At 39.5% G+C, this 27,722-nt stretch overlaps 1 protein-coding gene across 8 annotated transcripts in view; it reads right to left on the bottom strand.

Moving 5' to 3' along the window:
• The window catches only part of eya4 (EYA transcriptional coactivator and phosphatase 4), a 162,166-nt gene that overhangs the window by 32,063 nt on the left and 102,381 nt on the right, over positions 1–27,722 (bottom strand). For all 8 annotated transcript variants that reach the window (XM_049462773.1, XM_049462772.1, XM_049462774.1 and 5 more), the window contains 2 exons: positions 6,195–6,244; positions 3,552–3,655 (listed from right to left, as the gene is read on the bottom strand). In XM_049462773.1, coding sequence (XP_049318730.1) covers positions 3,552–3,655; positions 6,195–6,244 — 154 coding nt within the window. The remainder of the gene's footprint in view (positions 1–3,551; positions 3,656–6,194; positions 6,245–27,722) is intronic.

A 27,722-nucleotide genomic window follows, 5' to 3' on the forward strand; every position in this document is an offset into this window, starting at 1 on the left:
AACATTTAGAAAACGTTGATTGTACTAATCAAAAAATGTTAGCTGGGTATTTGCAGAAGGGGCAGAATGAAGAGCTTGATAACTCACTTAACCCTTGTCTGGTGTTCGGGTCTGTGGGACCCGTTTTCATTTTTCATCAAATGATACTAAAAAATAATTTTTCTAACTCAAACTCATTGGCATTGTCTCATTTTTTGTGAAAAACATATATCAAAACACATTTTCGATAAACACACACTGTACACACATGTTTCGCCAAGGACTAATAAACATTGCTTCATTTGTAAATTTGAAACTAAACAAATTTTCTACTCATATCTTGAGTTAAATTCATTTTCTTTTACATTTTATTAAAAAACTAATAAAAAAAGAGTAGCACTTTTTAAAAGAAATGTAACATAAGAAAGGTAAAGGGCAAATATTAACCAAGCATGTGTAACACATTTTAGTGTAAAATTGCTTAATTTTGCTGAATTAAATACAAGTAACAAAGTAAACGAGTAACAAAAATATGAACACCACACAAGGGTTAAAGTCGTGTCCTTGTTAAATGACTTTTGCCTCAAAAATAAGCATATTTTCCCAAATTTACAGCTAATGACATCTTTCATATTTCATTTTGTGATTATTTTGTAAACTCATTTTAAACTCATTCTTGGGTTCCTAGATTGTGGGTTTTATCCTCTGGACTGGCAGGAAGTGGGAGGTGGCTAAAGGAACTCTTGAGCAAAGTACTGAAGCCCCTTTTGCTCTAGTTTACTCTAGTTCTGGGTGCTATAGATGGAATAAATGCAGTAGATGAAGTGTGCTGATGTGGATTTTGGTACAAAATAACTAAAAAGAAAACTAGGTGTAGGAGGGGAACTGTAAATACTGCCATTCCTGCAGGAGAGCTTAGGAAATGGATATGCTAAAACCCCATAAGAGCATTAATATTTGATTATATTAACTGAAATTCAGATTTATAGACACACCCATTTATCTCAAACACAATATTTCCAAAAACAAAATTGACAGCCAATGCAATGTTAAAAGTTTTAGGTCATGTGCCTTCGGTGTGTGTGTGTGTGTGTATGTACGTGTGTGCACACAGGTCACTGAGAAAGTACACTTAAGTAAGATGAATGAGCGCTCAAATGCAGTGGGTTCTTGCATGTGTGTGTATGTGGGTGGTTGTGTGTGTGTGTGTGTGTGTGTACTTCACTAGAACTAGACTGTGAGTTGATGAGGTAGACTGAGGAGAATGTTGAATATGTCATTGTATTGGCAGAGTGTGTGTGTGTGTGTGTGTGTGTGTCTGTTAAAATCATTAGCTGGACTCTAATCTGAATGATTTACAGAGATCTGCTCTCTTTTCCTCTCTGTGTTCCTCTATTGTTTCATTCAGCCAGCATGTCAAAACCAGATGAGACCAGCGCTGCCCACTCACACACACACACACACACATACACAGTTTTAGACATATCATCAGTGAACTGTTCAGGGTGTGTTTAATTAACATTTTTCTCCAGAGGGAGAGAAAGAGGGAAAAAAGGGAAAGACAGAAAGAGAGAGAGTAAGACAGAGAAATAAGTGAGAGAGAAAATGCAGAGACAGAGAAAAAGAGAGAGAGAGTAAGTAAGAGAGAGAGACAGTGAGACAGAGAGAGAGAGTAAAAGAGTAAGACAAAGAGAGAGAGAGAGACAGTGAGAGAGAGGGAAAATAAAAGAGAGAGAGACAGTAAGAGAGAGAGAGACACTGAAACAGAGAGAATAAAAGAGAGACAGTGAGAGAAAGAGGGAGAGAGAGAGAGAGAGACGGTGAGACAGAAAGAGAAAGAATAAAAGACAAAAGACTGCGAGAGAGAGAGAGAGAGAGAGAGAGAAAGACAGTAAGAGACAGTGTGAGAGAATGAAAGAGAGACAGTGAGAGAGAGTGAGAAAGAAAGATAGAGAGAGAATGAAAAATGTTAAAATATTATTCTTGTGATTATTTAGTTTTAAAAACAAAATATTTGTAAAATAATTTTGGTGCGGTTTATCTGAAGTATAAACACAATATGAACCAAAGTCATTTAAATAACCCAAACTAAGGATGCAATGTGTTTTAGGCATTCCTGATGCACCCACACAGTATTACATTTTACAGCATCATTCCATGTGAATAAACATATGACTTATAACAAAAATATACACATATGCATTTAAAAAACAGAAATTTTATACTGATTTAGGAAAACATGATTTTGATAAGCCAGCTTTAAGTTATAATCTCACTTCATACTGTGGGATATATATATATATAAACTACAGAAAACATTTCTCCCAAATTCCAATTGAAAAAGATGCAGAGCTTTCAGACCTCAAATAATGCAAAGAAAACAAGTTCATATTCATAAAGTTTTAAGAGTTCAGAAATTAATATTTTGTGGAATAACCCTGTTTATAATCACAGTTTTTATGCATCTTGGCATGTTTTCCTCCACCAGTCTTACACACTGCTTTTGGATAACTTTATGCCACTCCTGGTGCAAAAATTCAAGCAGTTCAGTTTGGTTTGATGGCTTATGATGCTCCATCATCCTCTTGATTATATTATAATTTGATTAAAATCAAGAAATTCATCATTTTTTAGGTGGTGTCTTATTTTTTTTCAGAGCTGTATGGCCACAGGACCCACAAACCCACCTACTTTCTGCAGACCTGCACTCAAAGCCTTCTGTCATACATGCATGCCTTTACTTTGGTATGATTAAAAAATGCTAGCAATGAATAGAAAGAAAACCCATATTAAATGTAACAATGCAACCTTTATTGTCAGCTCCAGACAAAAGGAACTGAATGTTTAAACACTTCCTGAACTAATGCAAGTTCTCTACGCCTTGCTTTCACTGTGTGACATTTAATAAACCCAACATATAACACTGAAAAAGGCAGCATAATGCAGAAAAATCTAAATTATAACCATATTTTTTCCTTTAATAGCTGCAATGTGTTCCTTTGTAGTTATAAAACATACAGTCCTGCTGAAACATTTTATAAACATTTCCTAAAACTTTAAAAACTATTTATTGCGGCCATTTCTGCCTCTGCAGTGCCCTCTCAGGTTGAGCTGTGCTATAGTTGTGGATGATGTTTCCATGTACTTTGGTACCCAGACACATTACAATATGCAAATCAGTTAATCAATAATAGCGCCCCCCTGCTGACGTCCAACCATCTGCGTCTCACCGCTATCAGCGACACCCTGCTGCTGCTGCAGCTCAGCCAATTAGCTCTTCCTCCTGTCCTGCCTCTAAACCCATACATCACCCATTTTTCAAATTTGAGCTAAGGATAGAGTCAACCCTAGAAACTCTTTAATAAACTACATCCCCATATGATTTCTGCTCTTATGTTAATATCTCGCAAATTATGCAAATTAATAATTTCTCACCACAAAAATTTCCAAGCCTTTATTACTATTATAAGATGTATAAAATAGTAAAAGCCCTGTATATACAACATGAATCTGAGCAGAAGCTCTAATGCAATCTTAGTAAATACTGTACATTTCCTGTTTCTGTCTCTCACCTCCCGTTCCATTGGTGGAGATGTTGTTAGTGAGTTTGGAGCTGCTGTCGTTGCTGCTGGTGACGGTGTGCTGAGGGCTGGTTAAGTCCTGCATCTCCAAAGACCTGTACACAAATGAGAGACTGCTGTTAAATTATATGAGGCAATGGTCCTGTATAGATCTAATGAACAAAAACAAACGTTAGTTAGTTCTATGCCTGGTTTAAAGTTAATCAGGTTAATGAAAAACACCGGTATATGTTTTAAAATGGGTTTATTTCACACAAAAGAAATGTTTAATCACTGAGTCAAAGAACTATACAGACATACAGCTCTGGAAAAAATAAGAGATCACTTAAAAATGATGAGTTTCTTTGATTTTACCAAAGTGAAAACCTCTGGAATATAATCAAGAGGAAGATTGATGCCATCAAACCAAACTGAACTGCTTGAATTTTTGCACCAGGAGTGGCATAAAGTTATCCAAAAGCAGTGTGTAAGACTGGTGGAGGAAAACATGCCAAGATGCATGAAAACTGTGATTAAAACCAGGGTTATTCCACCAAAGATTGATTTCTGAACTCTTAAAACTTTATTATTATGAACTTCTTTTCTTTGCATTTTTTGAGGTCTGAAAGCTCTGCATTTCTCATTTTTGCAAATAAATGCCCTAAATGACTGTTCTATTTGGAATTTTGGAGAAATGTTGTCTGTAATTTATAGAATAAATCAACAATGTTCATTTTACTCAAACATATACATATAAATAGCAAAATCAGATAGTTGTATATATACCAGTCAGCCTTAACATTAAAACCACCTGCCTAACATGCCATTTAATTTCCAACCTGTTCTTTAAGGCATGTATGCAAATAGACCTCTGATAGAGTCATGTGATGTCTAGAACCCCAAGAATTTAACAGTAGATCCTTTAGAAGTCTTGTAGGTTAGTAAGGTGCTCTCTTTGGAGTTGGTAGGACCTGTCGCTGGTAGGTACTGACCACTGCATACCGGGAAACTCCTCATGAGAGCTGCCTGATGTTTTGGAGATGTTCTGTCATCACATTTTGTTTTTTGTCAGAGCTGGATTATTATGCTTGTTTAGGCCTGTCACAATAACACTTTTGTGAACAATATTGTCCCAGAAATTATTGGAATAAACAATATTATTTTCATTTTAAGATCTAACGTTTCTTGTCAACATTTCATTTGTACATTTACATTCATTACTCTAATCTGGAAGATCATGTTTCCACTGTGTGATGACTCTCCCAGATTTCTCAGAGCCCAGAGAAGTAGATGCTGTTTCATGGTGAACATAAGGCTTGTGTTGGGTACAGTAGTAAAGTTGTAAGTGGTATTAGTGAATATAGTAACTCTGTATTGTAGTAGAGAAGTGGGCGGAGCTTCTGGACATGTTGAACATAAGGCTTGTGTTGTGTACAGTAAAGGTATTAGTGCATAAATATAGTAACTGTATTGTAGAAAAAAACATAATTGAATTATATTATTGACTGTAGAGGGATAATTATAAAAGTCCTTTCTAATCTTGGTTTGAGAAACATTTGTTGGCAAACTAGATATCATATGCCCATCCTTGCACATCAAAAGCTTTGCCATTGGTGAATATTGCTTTTGTTACAGATTTGTTTATCTCATTACTGGCCTTAAATTGTCCAATCGCAATATTTTTGAAATGTTTTGCAGACTGGAAATTCAGGAATGGATGTTAAAAAATAAAACTTATTACAGAAAATATCTTGGAATCTGCCATCAAATAAACATCAAAGAAAATGAAAGCAACTCTGAGTACATGGACTTCGTTCCACCTCATGTACCACATGTGATGCGAATGACAATAAAGTGTTCTTGAATCCTTTATCATAAAAAGATGAGAGATGGATGAGAGAGGAGAGAAAAGAGTGAGAGCAGCTCTCCATCGTTCCTGAGAAATTACGACTATTGCTCGTCCTGTCGGAGGATTTTCCCACTCGCTTCATCACACCAGGAAATGAAACAACTCTCTCTCTCTCTCTCTCTCTCTCTCTCTTTCTTTCACACACACACACATACACACACCCTCTCTCTTTCTCTCAATCCCTCTTTCACTATCCCTCTCTCACTCTCTCTCTCTCTCTGTCTCACTCTCTGCTTCTTTAATCATGCTATATCATTCAGGGTGACACAGCCGCTTTCTTCCTGCTTATGGTAGAAACATTTGTATGAAAATTCAATAAGTCACACAGAGATTGAGCCAGCTAGTGTGTACACACACACACACACACACTCACACACACACTCTCACATACACACACACACAGATCCAGTCTCAGATCCAGGTATCAAAATGTCTTAGAATAAATACTCTTACAGTACACCCACTCACTTGTTCAATGACTTCAACATCTCTCTCTCTCTCTCTCTCTCTCACACTCTATGTGAGTGTGTATATGTGAGTGTGTGTGTGTGTGTGTGTGTGTGTATGTTGTACTAGCTGGCTCGATCTGTACATCTGCTACTGCTGTGCCTCTCTGAAAACACACTCTCACTGTCTAATACCACAGACCGTCATAAATAACCTCTAAATGGACATCTTTGGACACAAGTGTGTATGCCTCTGTGTGTGTGTGTGTGTGTGTGTGTGTGTGTGTGTCTGTGTGTTACCTGTTGTCTGAGAGGTCCGGACCTTGTGTATCAGAGAGAGCTTTCTTCACCTGCAGGTAAAAAAAAAGAGAAAAATATCAAATTTGCTGAATAAAAAGAATTCAAATCATAAAAAAAAAAAATCATCTTTGCCATATCAAAAGGTATAGAACAGCGGTACATAACTGATCACAAAGTGAACAATGAACAATGGCCAGTGTGCTAATGGCAAGGTGAAGTGAATTATGTATATTATATGAGTTATGAAGTGAAGCCTGATATTGGGTTTCTGAAGTTCTGCAAACATTTCCCATTCCTCAATCCTAGGGGTGGACGATATGGCCCTAAAATAATATCATGATATTTCATGGTATTTTCACGAAAACAATACTTGGTGATATGATGAAACTAAATTAAAAAAATATATATTTCAAGAATACACTACTGCAACAAAATGAAAATTAAATTGTATTGTTGCATACAGTACGATATGGCACATATATTAACAAATACAAGAATTTTGATTTGTAACAGAAGTTAGTGATCCAAAATGTCATGATACTAACAATGCACTCCATATATCTCCAGTGTGAATTTTTCTTTTGTTAAAAACAGCAAAAAAAGTAGTACCCTGATTTAGGGGTGGGTGATATGGAACAATATTTCAGGGTATAATATTGTTCACGATACTCAAAAATGTTGGCGATATTATTGCCAGGTCATGTGTCATGTGTGCAAAACATCATAAAGGCATTGCCACCTACAGTGGACAGTTCAGTGGGTGGTAATCAAAGGTGTGAAATTAATGTTAAATGTATAATGTTAATGTTAATGAAAATTAATTTACTATTTAAGTAAAAATGCTTGAGTTCCCCCCCAAAACATATTTTTCTAAAAGCCACAATGACTATAATGTTATATTAAAGTGCTAATGTTAATAAATGTGGGATGCACTAGGCTCCCTGTTTCAGCTGCATATATGCCCATTAAAAATGAATATATTTTATTACACTGCAGTTATGTGTTACACAGATCTGGTGAGAGTTCCTTTGGAGCTCCACCAAAGTTACACAGTGCAGTTCCAGAAATATTGTTCCAGGAACATTCTGAAAACATGTGACATAATAATTGTTTGTATCACAATGTTAGAAGAACAGCTAGAAGAATAATAACATTCTCTTTCACTCTTTCTCACTTTTTGCACAGTGTAGCTCTTTTACAGTATCACTCTCTGCTTCTCTCTCTCTCTCTCTCTCTCTCTCTCGCTCACACACACACACACACACGTTCCACAGTCAGCAGGTTCTTGTTTAAATTCCTCTTACTGACTTTTTGAAGGAACTAATTATACCAGACAATCTGCCAGATGAGTTTTCATGGGATGACGACGCCCTTTAATAAAACACTGCCGGATAAAAAATAAACGGGTACAGCTGATCAGAGACGACTAGAGCAGCATAAACACATACTCCAGCACACTGTCTGTGGTATGAACAGTAAATATATAATATATTACAAAGAATCAGATTAAAAAAGTCAAACTTTTACTATATCCAGTTCTATCAGCAAAGCATCTGTGACCTCGTTTACACCTGTTCACTTTATGTGTCCTAAGTATCAGGATTATATCTGTATAAGATCCGGCCACAAAGATGATAGAAGATGATTAGAGATTTTAGTAACATATTATATCAGTGTGAACACATTCTCCTTTCTATTTAATCAAATTTAACTGCTATGCAATGATCAAATTTGTATATTCAATCGCACGCAGCAATCAGATTTCTGTCTGACTACACAGAGTCACATTTTCCTATTAAATACAAATGCTAAAATATCTATTCAAGCAAAAATCCAGATGCTACTCGCAAAAATAAGGTCTGATCTAAAATTTAATGATACTAGAGATGGGAGAACAATCAGAAAGACGTTCAGATGGTGTCACCAATTAAATAAATCAGTAAAAGTAACAAGTTGACTAATATAAGCCTACTTTAGTAGATGAAAATGTATGATAAAAAAAAAAAAAGAACTCAGAGGGGTGCAGAGGGGTGCAGAGTGATCCAGCGGTTTAAAGAACTGCCACTACGATCGGGAGATTGCTGGTTCACATCCAGGTCATGCATCTTGCCATCAGCTGCCGGAGCCATGAGAGAACACAATCAGCCAGGTGTGGAGCAGTTGTCTCTGTTGTCGTCATATTCATTATATAATTAAACATCAGATTTTTTATTTACCCTCTAAAACTGCAGGGGCTCAATTTCTAATTTAATTTTTTTAACTACACTCTTAAAAACTTTTTCTAAAATATAAGTGCAGTATATGTCAAGAACCTTGTAACAGACTAAAAAGGTCTGTATAAATATTCTTTACCAATTAAACGCCCTTCGGACTCATTCAAATGTTTTTTATTGAACCCTTCAGGAACATTTTGGGTTCAATTTGAAATTATGGAAGAATGCCTTACTGTGCTTTGAGGAACCTTCAAGGAAATGGTTTTAGAAGGAAAATGTTTCATGAAGTTTCCTTAAAGTGGCTTAAGAGGTTTGCCAAATGTAATAGGACATGAGTTACTATTGTGTCCCATGACTTTTGTCATGATGTGATTTCTGCCAGAGACATTTGTCTGATCACATAATTCTAAATAGATGTTGGCTATACATTTAATGATGTATTCCTGACACTTCCATAATTCACTGGTTCCCAGGGATCAAATGCATTCACAAGATATCACCTCACAACTTATAAAGGTGTCTGAGTTCTGAAGTCGTCCCCTGAGGTAACACTGCTGTCCCATGACTTCTGGCATCTCAGTCTACATTGAGCATGCTTTTAGTGTCAAAGAACTTATTACAGATTAAAGATAACACTTTATGGACAGAAGTATTGGGACACCTACACACTACACCTACAGGAGCTTTTCTGCACCATTTTTTCAGGCAAAAGTCATGGGACACAATAGTTATACCTGTCTCATCATGTAAGGCACATCAGTGCATGTTCAGAGTTCTTCTCCCTCTTTTCCACCTACTCTCTCTCTTTTCTCTGCATTCATTTGTTGAAGTGTCAGGCTAATTTGCGCAGTCTCTCATCTCCTCTGTGCACACACACACCACAGCGCCATATTTAGTTTTTTTTCCTCGTTCACCCCTTAAATTACAGCATCATGGAGCTCTGCAGTGACATGCGCTCCAGCGCACAAAGGAGCCGGATCAAAGCACGACAAAATTCAGACTGTCTATAAACTTCTCATAATCAATTTCAACCACTTAGCCCCTTCCAAACTACACAGCCGGGAGACATCTGGGCCTAACTGAAAACACACACACACACACACATAGACATACATGTATGTATGAGTATATGTATGTACACGAGTGCACATGTGTGTCAGATGTAGCGTGTGGTTTTGGGAGGGGTCCAACAGCATGTTTAGAGTGCTGAGTGGTCACTGCACAATACCACATACACACATACACACACACACACACACACACACACACACACACACACACACACACACACACACACACCTGAAAGTAATGTACATGTGTGTACGAGTTCCAAACATACAAGCCTACAAGTTTGGAATCAACCCTGGTCCTGAGAGCTACCATCACACAGACTTTAAATTCAACCATTACAGTGTAATAATAATTAGCATCACATGTACAGCTCTGAAAAAAAATAAAAAAGAGGCCACTTAAAAATGATGAGTTTCTTTGATTTTACCAAATTGAAAACCTCTGGAATATAATCAAGAGGAAGATGGATGATCACAAGCCATCAAATCAAACTGAACTGCTTAAATATTTGCAGCAGGAGTAAAAACATAAAGTTATCCAAAAGCAGTGTGAAAGACTGGTGGAGGAGAAAGGATGAGTTTCTTTGATTTTACCAAATTGAAAACCTCTGGAAAATAATCAAGAGGAAGATGGATGATCACAAGCCATCAAACCAAGCTGAACTGTTGAATCTTTTGCAGCAGGAGTGGCAAAAAGTTACCCAAAAGCAGTGTGTAAGACTGGTGGAGGAGAACATGATGCCAAAATGCATGAAAACTGTAATTAAAAACCAGGGTTATTCCACCAAATATTGATTTCTGAACTCTTAAAACTTTCTTTGCATTATTTGAGGTCTGAAAGCTCTGCATCTTTTTGCTATTTCATTTCTCATTTTCTCCAAATAAATGCTCTAAATGAGAATATTTATTCACATTTCTATTTGGAATTTGGGAGAAGTGGTGTCCGTAGTTTATAGAATAAAACAACAATGTTCAGTTTACTCAAACAAATACCTATAAATAGAATAAATAGAGAAACTAAAGTGTCTCCAAATGAAATGGAATGTCCAAATTTGCCGGCTTTCACTGGAGACAATGACATATTGTCACTTTAAAAAATAAAATAATATATTTACAAAATATAATTTCTCCCAGTATCATGAACTTCAAAATGCATTTCTATTGGAATCTGGAGAACACATTTTAAAAGCATAAATTTATTGTGTTTACACTGACAGCATTATAAACATATTAAGCATTTTTGTCCATATGCCCTAGTTTGTTGCGTATGTTCATGTGGATGATGTTTAGGGCGTACTGTGACTTTTTAGTTTGTGGGTGGAACATGATTTAAAATGTTTGAGAACTACTGCTCAAGTGGATGTATGTCTTAACAACCATGCCAATATAAACGATGCACAGTAGTATGTGGGCCTGTGCCAACCAATTACTGCATTCAGTATCAGAAAAGGAAACATGGTGTTGTGCCAGTAAAGGTACATTGCACAGAGATTAGTGAAAGCCATACAATCCATTTAAAGAGAAAAAGAGTGAACACTGAATCTGTTCTTGAGCCAATTAAATTCTGGGTGCATCATGTGCCATCACACTGCAGTCTACTCAAGCCTTTATCAGGACATAAACTATGGTATTTCAATACAAGACACTTGAGAATAAACATATACATATATACAAACACATGTACAGTATCTGCCCCCTACCTATCAGGAAGACACTGAAGACAACTGGATGCAGTGATAGATGCAGGCAAAGCTGAAAGTCAAGCCCAGAGACGGTTTCAGAGTGTGTGTAGGAGGACACTGAGGATCCTGCCCAAGAAAAGCTCTGCCAATTACACTGTGTGGGTCTGAAAGACACTGACAGCACAACATTTCCCCACAGTAACAAGTGACTTTGGCCACATGCTTCGCTTTTCTTGCATTTCACTGTCTCTCACTGTACTGAAAGAAACTGCACCTTGAATTTTGCACAAATATATCTTCTAGGGTGTATTTCTAGGGCTAGGTTAAAAAAGTATTTATTTTTATTTAAATTAATCATGATATTAATTCACACAAACCTAAGATCAAACTTTAAAATGAGTCTATTTTTTCTGTACGTTAACATAATCCATGTTTTCCATTTCAACAATTCAACATTCAGATTAAAAGAATATAAACTGCCTGGCCAAAAAAAAGTCTCCACTCTGACTAAAGTGAGTAAATGTAATAATAATAATAATAATAATATAATAATAATCTCAAAGCCCTTTTCCATGTTCAATTTTACCCTAATGTGTATACCATATAAAATATCACCCATCCCATTTCCTATTATATATCTACTAGAGACAGATTATTTCTGTCCAGTATCATTTATTTGGAGTGCATTATTATTAGTGTCATAACATAATGTATCATTGACTTCTGTTACAAACCTGATAAAATTCTTGTATTTTTTAATATCTCACTTAGGGGTGTGCAGTATTATATTGTATGTAATAATAAAATATATTTTTTATTTTCTTGCAGTGAATAGTGTATTTTTGAAATAGTTTTTTTAAAAGTGTTTTGTCATATCGGCAAGAGTATCGTTATTGCGAAAATACCATGAAATATCGTGATATTATTTTAGGGCCATATCGCCGACCCCTAGTTGAGTGTTGCTTGTACAATTACAACATTAGTTCTCTAAAAATCTCTGTCATATCTGATCAAAATCTGTAACTGTAACGAAAGTATTCATATGAAGCCCTTAAATCTAATCGATTCTGTAAATCAGTGATTCAGTATTTCTGAGCTTTTCTTCATGTCATCATTGCAGGACTCTAAATACAGTGGTAAAAAGTCACCTGATCCAAATCAGATTGAGATGATTTCTCATTAGATAAAATGTTTCAGCAACACAATTCCTAAAGATGTTTATGTGCTACTTACAGAAACCCAGGTTCAGTTACACCTGAACACACACACACACACACACACTTGTTTTGAGCTTTCGAGTATTACGGTTATCACCACTGTAACTTCATCCTCCTCCTTTCATGCTTTCATGTAAAACACATTGTTACACCCCCTCCATACTCCCCCCTCCCTCTGCACACACACACATTTCAGAAAGCCCCCGGGAGGTGTAAGACTATATCATGCGTCTCCTCCCAGAAATACTCCTTTCTGCAGGTCAGAGAAACGCTAAAAGGAGAAGAAAGAAGAGGAAAAAAGAAAAGACACACCCACATACACTCACTCACAAGCACACACACTGAAAACACACACATACAAAAACACATATATTGTCTGCGTCTTCCAGGTGACGTGCCATATTGTCTACAGAGGTGAAACCACCTGAGGCAGCGAGCCAATCAGAAACAAAAACTAAAATTAGACCAACTCTCTCTCACACACACACACTTCACACACATATATCCTACAGTGCTGAAGATCCGTCTTACCAACCTCTGAAAGAATGATGCACTGCCTGACCACATACAAATGAATAAATAAAGATTACATCAACAAATCTGTTTTTCAGTTTAGTTTTAAGTTTTCTTTTTTTGTTTTTGTCCAAATGTTTGTTGACCGCTCTTCTAATGAATCAGTTATTTAAAGTTGCACTTATTCCTTAAACAGACATGAAAACAAAACACACAACTTGTCTGTTAATTAGGGCTGCATCTAATGATTGTTTTGGAATAATTATTTTTTCAATAGGTCGATTAGTCAACAATTATTTCTGCCATGTCCTTCACCTCTAAAAATGATAGAAACAGCTTAACATGAGATTAAAAGGCTTTTAAATGTGAAGGGGTATTTTATTAGAAATTAGTATGGTCCAGTTGGAGAAAATTTTGCTAGTCCAAGGTCCGGACCATCGCCATTTTAGTAAGTAAGTAAGCTTTATTTATAAAGCACTCTTTACACAGCTTCCACTGCCCAAAGTGCTGTACACAAAATGTCTAATAACTACACATACATACAACCAAAAATTAGGTAAAAGAAATCACTTAAATAACATATTAAAATAAGAATCCCAACATAAAACAGAAATAAAATAAATAAAATAAAAAATGCTAAAAATACACATAAACTAAAATTTTAACTTGTTATGATTCAGTGCTTTATCCTGTATACTTTATATTATATATATTTTGTGTACATTCCTCCCCTGTCTCTGTCACGCTCGGCGTGTCTTTAGTTTCCGCATGTTCTCGTTTTTCCGCATGTTCTCGGGCTCCCTATCTCTTTATAAAGGCGTTTTTTCCCGGCCGCGTCCCAATTCACTAGCCGCGGCATCGGTCTGCACAGATCTGATTGGCTGAGGAGAGCGTTTGCTGTCAGAATTAAATCCTTCTCATCCTTACATCCTTCTCGCAACGTCTGGGTCTGGACCCGGATCATGATCTGCCTATTAGTGACCCCTGGTCTAGATGTTGTTTAAGCATGGTGAGTTCTGATATTTAGTTATTAAATATGTAATATGTTGGGTTTGGGTACTTTTGGAGACACCGACACTGAAATTCAGTGTAAGCTGTGTGAGTGAGACATTAACCTGTTACACCTTAGCCCATGTCTGTGTTATGTTTCTCCCTCATTTGTTCCCTAGTGCTCCTGCCCCTCTGTTTTCCTGTCATGTGTTCACAGCCACGTGTTTCTGTTATGTATCTGTCACGTCTTAGCCCTGCCCTAACCATCAGTGTTCTCACCTGTGTCTTATCTGTAGCCCTGCCCCCTCATCAGCCCTGCCCAGGTGTTCCTCCTGTATTTAAGCCCCTCTGTTTGTACATGCTGTGTCGAGTCTTTTGTGTTTTCTAGTCTGTAAGTCTAACCGTGTTTCCCGTTTATAGTGTCTAGCCTCAGTATCCTAGCCTTGTATCCTAGTGTTTGTATCCCAGTCTTTACCCTAGTCTTCGCCTTAGTTTATGTATTCCGTTTTCGTTTCTGTGTTTGTTTTGTTTGTTTAATAAATAATTATCTTTGCACTTACGTCCTCCTCCTCCTTCACACCCCTCCGTCCCTGCGTGACATAAGACTCGACCGAAATATGGACGTAGCAAAGTGGAATGCCACGAGGAAGGCGGACCTGGCGTATCTCCGGTTCCTCGCGGAGCTAATTCGGGGGGATGAACCGCTCCCGGCGCCTCTCCGTGGGGTGGAGAGTGTCGGCCCAGCTCCAGCTAAGCTAACTAGCATGTTAGCTCCACCGCACTCTCCAGCCCGGCCGACTTCCAGCACTCCAGCTCGGCCGGCTTCCAGCTCTCCAGCGCGGCCGCCTTCCAGCTCTCAAGCCCGGCCGCCTTCCAGCTCTCAAGCCCGGCCGCCTTCCAGCTCTCAAGCCCGGCCGCCTTCCAGCTCTCAAGCCCGGCCGCCTTCCAGCTCTCAAGCCCGGCCGACTCCCAGCTCTCAAGCTCGGCCGGATCCCAGCTGTACAGCCCGGCTGGATTCCGGGTTTTCGACTCCTGCTCCGGAAGCAAGCTCCGGTCCGGTGTTTTCAGCCACGCCCACTGCTGAGTCTGCGGTTCCAGTCCGGATCCTGGCGGCAGCCGCACTCTCGGCTCCCGCTGAAGCGGCTTCTTCGCCAGCAGGACCCACCGCCTCTGTTTCAGCGCTGCTCGCGGCTCCGGCCGCCTCTGGATCAGCGCTGCTCGCGGCTCCGGCCGTCTCTGACTTTGTACCCGCGGTGCCTGCCGCGCTCACGCCAGCAGGACCCACCGCCTCTGTTTCAGCGCTGCTCGCGGCTCCGGCCGCCTCTGGATCAGCGCTGCTCGCGGCTCCGGCCGCCTCTGACCCAGTTCCCGCGGCCCCGGCCGCCTCTGACCCAGTTCCCGCGGCCCCGGCCGCCTTTGACCCAGTTCCCGCGGCCCCGGCCGCCTCTGACTCTGTGCCCGCTGTTACCCCAGTTCATGTGCATGGGGGTCCAGCCTCTGCTCCTGTGCCTACTCCCAGGTCACGAGCTCCTAGACCCGCCGCGCCTGCTCAAGCTGCACCCGCCGCGCCTGCTCAAGCTGCACCCGCCGCGCCTGCTCAAGCTGCACCCGCCGCGCCTGCTCAAGCTGCACCCGCCGCGCCTGCTCAAGCTGCACCCGCCGCGCCTGCTCAAGCTGCACCCGCCGCGCCTGCTCAAGCTGCACCCGCCGCGCCTGCTCAAGCTGCACCCGCCGCGCCTGCTCAAGCTGCACCCGCCGCGCCTGCTCAAGCTGCACCCGCCGCGCCTGCTCAAGCTGCACCCGCCGCGCCTGCTCAAGCAGCTCCCGCCGCGCCTGCACCAGCAGCTCCCGCTGCTCCAGCCTCAGCTCCAGCACCAGCAGCTCCCGCTGCTCCAGCCTCAGCTCCAGCACCAGCAGCTCCCGCTGCTCCAGCCTCAGCTCCAGCACCAGCAGCTCCCGCTGCTCCAGCCTCAGCTCCAGCACCAGCAGCTCCCGCTGCTCCAGCCTCAGCTCCAGCACCAGCAGCTCCCGCTGCTCCAGCCTCAGCTCCAGCACCAGCAGCTCCCGCTGCTACAGCCTCAGCTCCAGCACCAGCAGCTCCCGCTGCTACAGCCTCAGCTCCAGCACCAGCAGCTCCCGCTGCTACAGCCTCAGCTCCAGCACCAGCAGCTCCCGCTGCTACAGCCTCAGCTCCAGCACCAGCAGCTCCCGCTGCTACAGCCTCAGCACCAGCAGCTCCCGCTGCTACAGCCTCAGCTCCTGTGTCTGCAGTGCCTGCCGCTCATGTGGTACCCACTGCCTCTGACCCTGTGCCCGCGGCTCCGGCCGCCTCTGACCCTGTGCCCGCGGCTCCGGCCGCCTCTGACCCTGTGCCCGCGGCTCCGGCCGCCTCTGACCCTGTGCCCGCGGCTCCGGCCGCCTCTGACCCTGTGCCCGCGGCTCCGGCCGCCTCTGACCCTGTGCCCGCGGCTCCGGCCGCCTCTGACCCTGTGCCCGCGGCTCCGGCCGCCTCTGACCCTGTGCCCGCGGCTCCGGCCGCCTCTGACCCTGTGCCCGCGGCTCCGGCCGCCTCTGACCCTGTGCCCGCGGCTCCGGCCGCCTCTGACCCTGTGCCCACTCCCAGAACTTTGTATGCCCCCCGGCCTATCCCCAGGCCTGCTCCCAGGTCACGGGCTCCTAGGCCCGCCCCAAGGCCCCCGGACCTCTGCCCAAGAACTGTGCCCAGGCTGGCCCCTCTAACTACCCCACAGACTTTAGCCAGTCCTGGGCATCCCCAAGTTGCGTTTGTACCCATGTCTCTCCCTGTCCTGGTCCCCGTGTCTGTGTTTGTTCCCGTTCCTGTCCCCGGTGGTTTTCCTGTTACCGTCCCTGTCACTGTGTTTGTGTCGGTCCAGTTTTGTCCAGCCCCCTGTCCAGTCCCAGCCCCGTGTCCAGCCTCCTGTCCAGCCCTGTGTCCTGTCCCCTGTCCAGTCCCAGTCTCCGTTCCCTGTTCAATCTCCGTCTCCTGTTCGGTCCCCTGTCCAGTCCCAGTCTCCGTTCCCTGTCCAGTCTCCGTCTCCTGTTCGGTCCCCTGTCCAGTCTCTGTCTCCTGTCCAGTCCCCTGTTCAGCCATGTGTCCTGTCCCCGTCCCAGTCTACGTTCCAGTCTCCGTCCCATGTCAAGTTCCCTGCCCGGTCTACGTCTCCTGTCCAGTTTCCATTCCCTGTCCAGTCCTCTGTCCAGTCTCCGTTCGTGTCCCCTGTCCAGTCCCCGTTCCCTCTCTCTCGGCGCCTCTGGAAGTGGCGCCGTTGAGGGGGGGTTATGTTACACCTTAGCCCATGTCTGTGTTATGTTTCTCCCTCATTTGTTCCCTAGTGCTCCTGCCCCTCTGTTTTCCTGTCATGTGTTCACAGCCACGTGTTTCTGTTATGTATCTGTCACGTCTTAGCCCTGCCCTAACCATCAGTGTTCTCACCTGTGTCTTATCTGTAGCCCTGCCCCCTCATCAGCCCTGCCCAGGTGTTCCTCCTGTATTTAAGCCCCTCTGTTTGTACATGCTGTGTCGAGTCTTTTGTGTTTTCTAGTCTGTAAGTCTAACCGTGTTTCCCGTTTATAGTGTCTAGCCTCAGTATCCTAGCCTTGTATCCTAGTGTTTGTATCCCAGTCTTTACCCTAGTCTTCGCCTTAGTTTATGTATTCCGTTTTCGTTTCTGTGTTTGTTTTGTTTGTTTAATAAATAATTATCTTTGCACTTACGTCCTCCTCCTCCTTCACACCCCTCCGTCCCTGCGTGACATAACCCATCTCACATTATCTTTCTGTCCAAAGCACTTTGTGTAAAGCAGGACTGTTACAAATTAACGATTAGTGGACAATGAAATTTGTAGTAGGACTCATTATAGCAGATGAACATGACCCTATTGGCACCATGTCTAATGCCAGAACTGGGCTAGAGGGGTATTAAGCCCTCCAAGATTGAGCTATGGAGCAGTGAAACTGTGTTCTCAAAAATGATGAAAACTTCTGGATGTAATTGGACTGATGTTGATTTTTAAGTTTTGTTAAGTTTAAGTTTTGTTTAAAAGTTAAAATCATATACATCACAAATAGAGGTGGGAATCAGAAGGTATATCACAATATATCGATATTATCGATATTACCATGATTCCGTGAACTTCACGGCACCTGTGTTACTGAAGAGGATAAAATACTCCTAAATAAGCAAATAGAAGAAATTATAGATTTATTGGTGTTATTTTCACAGAAATTCCCAACTATTATTCTTCACCGCAGGCTTACCCTATTCATTGGATTATAGCGCCACCATGTGAAGTAATGAAGCAGTAACTTTACTGAGTCTAATTGCCGGTATGCCTGTATGGAAGTTTACAGTGCCTACGTTTTAATAAAATATCTATATACAATATACAATACGATACAATCAAAATTATACAATATATCGCAATATTAATATATTCTCCCACCACCAATCACAAACCAACACTGGGTTGATTTTAAGTTCTAACAGACAAAATGTTTATTTTTTTTGGTTAGAAAAAAAGTGGCATATCTGTCAAAAATGAGCATTGGAAGTTCTAATGTTAAATTCTAATGTAAAATATTGTTTACTTAAAACCATTAATATATAAACCTCTAAAAAGTTTCATGTTAGGGCTGTGTATTGACATGAACCTGGCGATACAATACATATCATGATACAGGTGATATGATTCAATGTATTGTGACATATTGCAAAACTGTAAATAAGGCGATATATTTTGGTTTTTTTTTAAAAAGGACTAATTTTAAAAACTTTTAACAGTAGAATCTAAAGACTAATTACAGCACTGCTATCTAACACCAATCTTTAATTTCTTTAAATGTATTTATAATTTTTTTTTTCCACATGTCCTCCCAATTTATCTGGCCAATTGTCCCACTCATTCAACTGCTACTCAGCTGTATAACCCCCTATCACTAGTGATGCCACACCACCAGGAGGGTGAAGACTAGCACATGCCTCCTCTGACACATGTGAAGTCAAACTTCGCCTCTTCTCCAGCTGCTGCTAATGCAGCATTGCTGAGTAGCATCACAGCGCGCTCAGAGGAAAGTGCAGCGGTTCCGATACATCAGCTCAGAGACGCCTTGTGTCTCACAGACACAGACACCACCCAGAGAGAGCAAGGCCAATTGTGCTCTCTCAGGGCTCCGGCAGCTGATGGCAAGCTGCATGATATGGACCCAATCTTTACATTTACAGTTAATAATTAAAAATCAAAATAATACTCTGTTTTTATGAAACAATACAGTTTTGCAAAACATAAAAATGTGATACTCCCATATATCCATATTTTATTACAGACTATTTCACGTAGTGTGGACGTTAACGTTATAAAGTCAAGCCGATGTTGTTAGGTTATTATCACTATACCTCACAACTAAATGTTAGATATCATTCGGATAAAAATGTCTAATATGGTTGGTGGTTAGCTAGCTAACAATTAAAAAAATATATATATTGTTTTTTAAGGAAAAGTTTGAATGTGTTATAACGAATTAACCAATACCAATGCTTGAAAATGACGCTAAAACAAACCATATTAATTTTAACAATGATGTGATGTTGAGTTTCGTCAGCGTTGCTGTGTTTTCCAGTCTTTTATCACTTTGACCTCCCTGTGCCCACGTCTTAGACCGCCCCGTCTCCATCGCAACCTGGTGTGCGTGCTTACAGTGGTATATTCCGCCAGGGGGAAAGAGGACAGAGGGAAACTGGACACCAGAGCAAGCCAGACACACCTACGCAGCACTTGAGAGGGTGTGTGTGTGTGTGTCTCGCTGTGTGAATGCATATGTGTTGTGTGCGTTTCTGTCTGTGTGTGTGTGTGTGTGTTTGTATATCTGCGTGTGTGAGGGTATGCAATGCGTGTGTTACAGTATAAACTGAAACTTTATATAAAAAAGCACTCTAGCATTAAAGTGCCCCTTTCCCCTCTGATTGGAAACGGACAAAAAATGCTGCTTAATTATTCATGAGGCCTTGTGCTTGTGTCAGCTCCTCGTTAATTATTTAAATTAATCTCATTACCGGGGGGCCGGGTTTCAGCAGCATTTAATTAAATGATGAATTGCTTCCCAGATGTCGACGTGCTTGTTAAATAATGTGCTCAGTCTGGACCCAAAGTGTCCTTTCAGGCCTTCACCCAAAACCAGACATACGCACACGTACACACACATACACAAACACACAGCCCAGAGTGGCCTTTGTCTCAGCGCTAACTCTGCTAACTCTGCTCAGCATCAGCGCTGAAGGAAATGAGGCCTGTGGCCGTAAACAGCATTGAGACACATTCATTGTTTCTTCTGAAATAAAGGATATTAAAAAAGACTTTATTCTGCTTTTGTTAAAGTAAGTTTAGTAAGTGTCTCTGTGTACTGTCCTGAAAAGAAGTACACTTTCTAATAGCTTTAAAGCATTGCTGTGAAAATTTGACTAGATTTAGCAACAAGAGCATTAGTGATAACCAACCACCATTCCAGAGAACACAGTTCTACTGCTCCACAGCTCAAAGCTGGGGGGCTTTACACACTTCTAACCCACGCCTGCCATTAACAGAGGTGGAAAGGAACTAATTACATTTACTCACATTACTGTAATTGAGTAGATTTTATGAGTAATCTGTAATTTTTAAAGTAGTTTTTAGACACATTTTGACACAAGTAATTTACTTTACTGCTCCTTTAAAACTCCCCATTACTGAGTAAAAAATTAAATGCTGGGGAAAAAAAAACAAATAATTTGAATAAAAAAAATAATAATTTTGTTCTCCATGGCAGCGCAGCTAAACTTTTCCCAGCAGTGTTTATTACGGTTAGCGGGAGAGACGCTGTGTGAATCAGCTGTGCTCGGGGGAACCGGTGTTCTGTTGAGTTATGCTACCCATCGAAATGTGCTTCTTTATGGCACTGCGCATGCACTGACCAACATTTTTTTGTATGTTTTCATGTTTTTAAAGATAAGTTTTAACTGGGAACATTAAACAATCTGAACATTAAAAAACATGTAAATAAAGCAGTTAAAGCACAGCAATGGCAAGTAACAAAAAAGAACTGTAAAAATATAAAAATACGGTTTATAGTCACCTATATGACTATCACTTTTTAACAGTAAAGAAAAAAATGGATCATAGACACCTTTGCCACTGGTTCTTAAAAAATGTTTTATGGGGTGGTCTGAACAAATACTGCCTGAAAGATCCAAATTATTTAGTTGAATAATTGTTTAATTTATGAGTTGTACTTTTTTTACATCAAATAATGAAAAGTAACTTTGTAACTTTTACTCAAAGTAGATTTTTATATGGGTACTTTTACTTGAGTAGAATTTTAGCAAAGTAAGTACTTTTACTTAATTACAATTTTTCAGTACTTTTTCCACCTCTGGCCATTAAGCATGATGCCAATAGGTTCATATTTTTCATGTTTATCTGCTATAGAGAGTCCTATTCTATTGGGAACACTTCTCTACAAGGACGAGAAAAGCTGTGTGCAACTTAAAGAAGCTGAGTGTATTTATTAGAATAGGTGTCCACAAGCATTTAGGGTCATGAAGCTTTATATATGAAGCTGCGTTTGGTTGGTAAACCATGTTGTTTTGAAGTTTAAAATTATTGTTATACTCTGCTTTAATCAGTATCTTCCAGAGAGCATTTGACTCAACAAGAAATATAAGAAAATCTAGAATTAATTCATGTTTATGGTATTCCATAGATTGCCGGCAGCCTATCAACCTCACAGCAGAAACAGAAAGAAAAAGAAAGTTACCAGCATTTCTCATTGTATCATTTATTGGTAAGCATATATTTCCTGTAAGTGCAACTATATTGCGATTTAATGAGCAATGGTTTGAATCCACATATTCCAGATATCTTTTACCAAAATCTGGCTGCGTTAAAATCATTTCACAGTTATACATTAAAGTAAGCGAGCAAGTGATTTTCTGAGTTTTCACGGGCCGGTTTTACACAAAACATGGATGGACACACAAGTACACCTGCACTGTTTTTGGACAGTTTAACATGTTTTTCCCATGCCTCAGCAGAGTTAAAATGCCTCAGCAGAGTTAAAATAAAATCCAGTTTTAATTCAAGTGAACTGGCCATAGGTGGGACACTGAAAAAGCTAAAGAAAGAACCTGATTCAAGTATTCATTTAGAATTCAAAAGTTACAAAAATACATTTTTGTAATATGGTGTCTGGTTATTTTGATTAACTTGGTCTAAATGATCTAACATTTAATATTTTTCCAAAAAAGAGACCTGCTCGGAAAAGTGCTTTTTAAATAAGATTTATATATGATTGTTTAGTTATTTGCATCCAATCAAACATGCATATCTTTGCTGTCCATTGTGTCAACTTTTCTTGATAAATGGACCAATAGTACTTCTCCAAAATTACCGTAAGAAGGTTTTATCTTTCTGCTGTAAATTTGCTGTTTTGAAGATACTTGTTTTTCATTGGACAGGAACAATATATGAGAGCTGATGGAGAGCTGGGTGTTTTTACTTTAGAGGTGCTGTTATTTAAAGTCCAGGGCTAAATTTAAATCCCAGTGAAGGAAGTGAAGTGAAGGATAGTTTGATAAGTAGATAAGCGGATTGATTAACTGGACAGCATGCTAATCATCCAAGCTATTAGATACCAATACACGCCTACTAGGTGTACTAGCCATATTACGGTACTACTTTTTTAACTGTTTTTATCAAAAATTATATATCCCATTACATATCTACTAGAGACAGATTTTATCTGTCCAGTATCATTTATTTTACTTTACTCCTGGACATAAGGAGATATTTGCAGTGCATTATTAGTATCATGACATTCTGGTTCATTTACTTCTGTTACAAATCTGATTAAATTTTTGTATTTTTAATATCTCAGATAGGGGTGTGCCAAATCATATCATATGCAGAAATAAAATGTATTTTTCATTTTGTTGCAGTAGTGTATTCTTGAAACAATTTTTTAATTCAGTGTTTTGTCATATCACCAAGAGTATCGCTATCGTGAAAATACCATGAAATATCGTGATATTATTTCAGGGCCATATTGCCCACCCCTAACGCCCACACACAACAGAATAATTAGAATCTAACACACACCCCCAAGACCAACCAACTGCCAATGTTAACACAGGGTGACTTTTCTAGCATAATCCTTTTTTGCAATGTTAGGATGTTTTTATATTTGTTACTTTTTCAATTTATGTTTTTTATGTGCATTTTTTTCTCTTTTTGTATTTCATTCTCTCAGTCTCTACCTCTCTCTCTCTATCTCCCAGACTCAGTGGCAGTGTCTCTCTATCTTCGAGTACTTATGTGTGAATGATGTGAGTGTCACTGAGTCACTGTGAGTTTGTGTGTGTGAGTTTGTGTGTGTGTGTGCTCGTAATCTGACTCCTCCGTCTCTCTATCCGTCTCTCTCTCTCTCTCTCTCTTTCTCTCTCTCTCTCTCTGGGTCTCTGTGGTCTCAGCTCTGGGGCTCGGACTGTGCCAGAGGAAAAGGCTGCAGCTAAAAGTGTTTTTTTTTCTTCTCCATTCTTTTCTCTGTTTCTCCTCAGCTTTCTTTCTTCAAAAGCCTGCACACATCCCCCTGGGTCACTCTACATGCCACTCTCTCACTCTCTCACTCCGCTCTCCCCCCACTGTTACTGAAGGAATCAAACAGCACTAGCTAGCTGTGTAGCGATACACTTTTTACAAGACAATACATACATACTGTGCATGTTGCACCACAATAAAATACAATACAATATTATTAAAAAGGTAAAAACAGAGATGCAAACTTTTGTTTCCATATACTTTTGTTTTCAGTTCTATTTTTTGGCTAAAATTACATTTAAAATGACTCTTGGTAAAAGAATAGGGCAAAAAAAACTAAAACAATTTCCGTAAAAGGTAGAAAAACTCGAAAAAATTCGTACATGGACGCAGTGAGCATTATTATATCATTATCAGTGAAATCTTTCAGAGTTTATGTGAATGTCTATTGTCACTGATTCTAATGAAACCATTCAGCTAAAATGTAGCAATTTAAAAGAAAAATACAGTTTTTAATGCACTAGTATTTCTGAGTGGGGAGGGTACAATATATTCTACAAAAATGGCATCAATGTGCTTGCAACCATTCCTGCAAAGTCAAATATATTAACTGTGTGGTCTAGTAGGTTTTCAGAAGGGCTTTTCTGGTCACATTCTGGCAGCAAGCATGGTGCTGCTAATGATGCTGATACAAGAGCTACTGCGAACATGGAGATATTGGAACTGCAAACTCAGCCTTTAACTGCTGATTTAAACCAAAGAAACACAGAATAAAAACTGAAAAGCGCTGGCAAACTTAACAAGAGTGCAAGTGGAGTCCTCGCTAACACCAATATGAACACTGGTTTAGCTTCAGAGAGGAGGCTGTACCACAACACACGTTTTAAAAGTACTTTTTAGTTTTCCAGAAGCTCTCACCTGAGAAGTCTCTAAATGTTCAAACTTCAAAACAAGGCTTGTTACATGTATTTGTTACATTGCATATCAGACATTCGGCCCAGCTATTATTTAATGGGCACAATAAAGAACTTTGCTATATCTTGTCATCATCACCTGCTTATATTACATCTCTAAAGTGTACAATGGTATACACTGATCAGGGACATTTGGTCAGTTCAGCAAGATTCCTCGCCAGGTGTTGTGCCAAATTTTTATCTCCCTACCAGAATCCGAGAATTTAATTCCCCTTGAGTGCACATGACAGAATGAGTGTAACAGATTTATATACAGATGTTTATTAATAAGAAATAATCTACAGTAAGGTTATTCACAGAGCTTCTACCACTCCTATGAAGCGTAACAAAATAAAACATGCTGACAGTCCAAGCTGTCATTTATGTAGCAACAATACAGTTGGTACAACACTGCATATGTTAGGGACTGTCCTGAAGTATCTAAGCCCTGGTCTAAAGTATCCTGTGTTTTATCAGATCTATTTTACAGTTATGGTTTAACCCCATTCTTACCTTATTTTGTACTTGGATTTCCAATATTCTGTCAATTGCTATTCACAAACGATGATGCACTAGACTTTAGGAATCTTCCAGTAAAACCATTAATATATGGTCAGATATTATTAACCAATTTAGATTTTTTCTAAACAGGCTTCTTCTTTAGAAAAAAAAAACAAATATATATATATATATATATATATATATATATATATATTGAATCTCAGTTCAGCATAATTATGATTATTTTTTGTTGTTAATAATACTGTTTATATGGTCTATATTTGTGTTTTACATTTTCCACTGTACTGAGCTGTCCCACTGCTCATTGTTTCAATAAACAAAAAATTGTTCACAAAAAAAAAAGAGAGAATCTACAGTTACAGTAGATACAGGACTCACCAGAGTAATCTGTTCTACTCATACTGCTGCATGGCATGTCTGTAGATCAAGGGGATTTGTAACGAGGGACCAGACGGGAGGCGGACGTAAAAGCGGGTAAGACAGACAAATTAATTAAATAACAAATAAACACAAACAAATAAGGAATAAACGAGGAGATATAAATACTCAAACAAACAAACAGGGAGTAACGTAAAACAGATAACTAAACAGGGCTAGGGAATATATACAAGGGATAAATATGTAAATATATACAGGTAATAAACTAGGAAACAGACAGGAACTAAACGTGACAGAAAATAAGAGTGAAAACAACAAACTAGAAATAAACAAGAGCGTATAAATGCAAATAACCAACAAACGAGGGATAACAATAACGTAGCGAGACAGCAAACATAGCGAGACAGCAAACATAGACTAGCAGGTACTATTTATACTAACATGAAACACTGAACACCTGGGGAAGGGGCGGAGCTACAAATTAGACACACGTGATGGAAAATTACAGGAGACACACACTAGGAAATGGGGAAAACGCAGGGGAACAGAGCGAGGCCGTGACAGGATTCAGATTTCAACACAATACCAGTTATTTTTCTGCTTCTGTTGTTTTCTCTCTCTTTTTCTGACTTTCATTCAACTCAAAAGCAAAATTCTGTGAGTTAAATTGACTGTATGGACTTTGGATTGGATAAAGGGCTCAAAACGGAAAACAGAAAAAAAAAAAACTTCAAATTCGCTGCCAAACACAGACCCTCACAGCAGAACTGCAAACTTCATCATCTACAGCCCACTCCAGCCAGCCTCATCCATCACTGACCACACATCACTGTACTGAACCTACTGCACTTACTACAAGCGTAAATGTTTTTCTCATTCTCTTTTTGCTTTCTATTTACTCGTACAAAGCTGCTTTGCATGCATTATTTTCCCATTGATTTCCCTTTATAGCACATTTATAGCAAAGTTATTGCTAATAAATTGCTTCATTGGATTGTAAAGCACTTTGCTCAACATCTGTTGTTTACAAATGACTCGAAAACAAAAACACAACTTGACTGCACTTCAGTTAGATCCACATATTAAATCAACTCGATTCTGCCTTTGAGTCTAGCTCTGACTGGCAGTTATAATGCTGACGTGATGTGTTTTTGCTCAGATGGATTTGGTTCATATCATCTGATTTAACTGATTATTTCTGAGGAGCACATTTTTTGTGGCTGGATGTACCAAACACATTTTCTGTTCATAATTTATTTTAATGTGACCTAATGGTGAAAATGCTGTTACACAACAAAATATTCCTTTTTAACATTTTTCACCCACAAAATGGATGGAACATTCTATTAAACATTCCTCTAACCACAGTTAGCACTTTTCTACTGACGTGGAACTGGCACCTTTCTGGTTCGCAAACCTAATTTTAAACCGGTTTGCTGCGTTTACACCAACAAAAGTAGTTTCCAGAACCGGGAACAGTCATTCACAGTGGAAATTGAAGATCGATAGGTTCTTCAGTGCAAACCGTAGGGGCGTATCTGTTTGTACAGGAAGCAAAAAGCCTGTGAGACACCCTTTATGGATGATGTACGATATGACGTTTTGACAGTTGCTGGTTTTCTGAAAAAAGTACCACGGTTCTTATAAGCCAGAACTGAACTGGTTCAAGAACCAGAGTGCTTTTAGTGGAAATATTGTACTTGAAATATGCAATAGAAGGCATTATATATAATCTATATGTTATATATTATATGTAATAATCATGACCAGCAGCATCTGTCTAGAATTGTCTGTCTAAACATAATAAAGCAACTCTGGCAGGTAAGTGTAGTGTTTTTTTTTTTAGTTTTTTTTTTAGCTTTTATGGAATATGGCAAAAATCATGGGAAAAAATGTTTCCCCATGACAGTAACGGTATATCAATATAGAACACTGCAACATATGATTGGGTTTAATGTAGCTAAACATTCGTAATGTGTTTTTTTATATAACAATTACTAACTTCTCTTCATTATATAAATATTTTTTTTTTACTGTGCTGTCTAAACTGATGTATATAAATGTGCCAAGTTACTCCTTATATGATTACCGTAAATGGTATGGCCATTCCAGATCTTTAACCATTTATCTTACATTTATAACGTTTACACATCACATCAAACTGCCTTATTTAAAACAAGTAAATGTACCAAGAATCTACGTAGAGAATTAACCAAGATATGGATCAAAGTATTGGGACACATGCTCACTCATGGTTTCTTTTGTACTTAAGTGTATTAAAAATTAAAGAGTTCATCTTGCTTTTGTTGGAGTAACTGTTTCTACTGTCCAGGAAATACTTTATACAAAATTTGACTACATTTTGGAGCACTGCTCTGAGGATTTGCTTGCATTTATCAACAAGAA

This window comes from Astyanax mexicanus, chromosome 13 (genome assembly GCF_023375975.1).
Source record: "Astyanax mexicanus isolate ESR-SI-001 chromosome 13, AstMex3_surface, whole genome shotgun sequence".
Lineage (NCBI taxonomy): Eukaryota > Metazoa > Chordata > Actinopteri > Characiformes > Acestrorhamphidae > Astyanax > Astyanax mexicanus.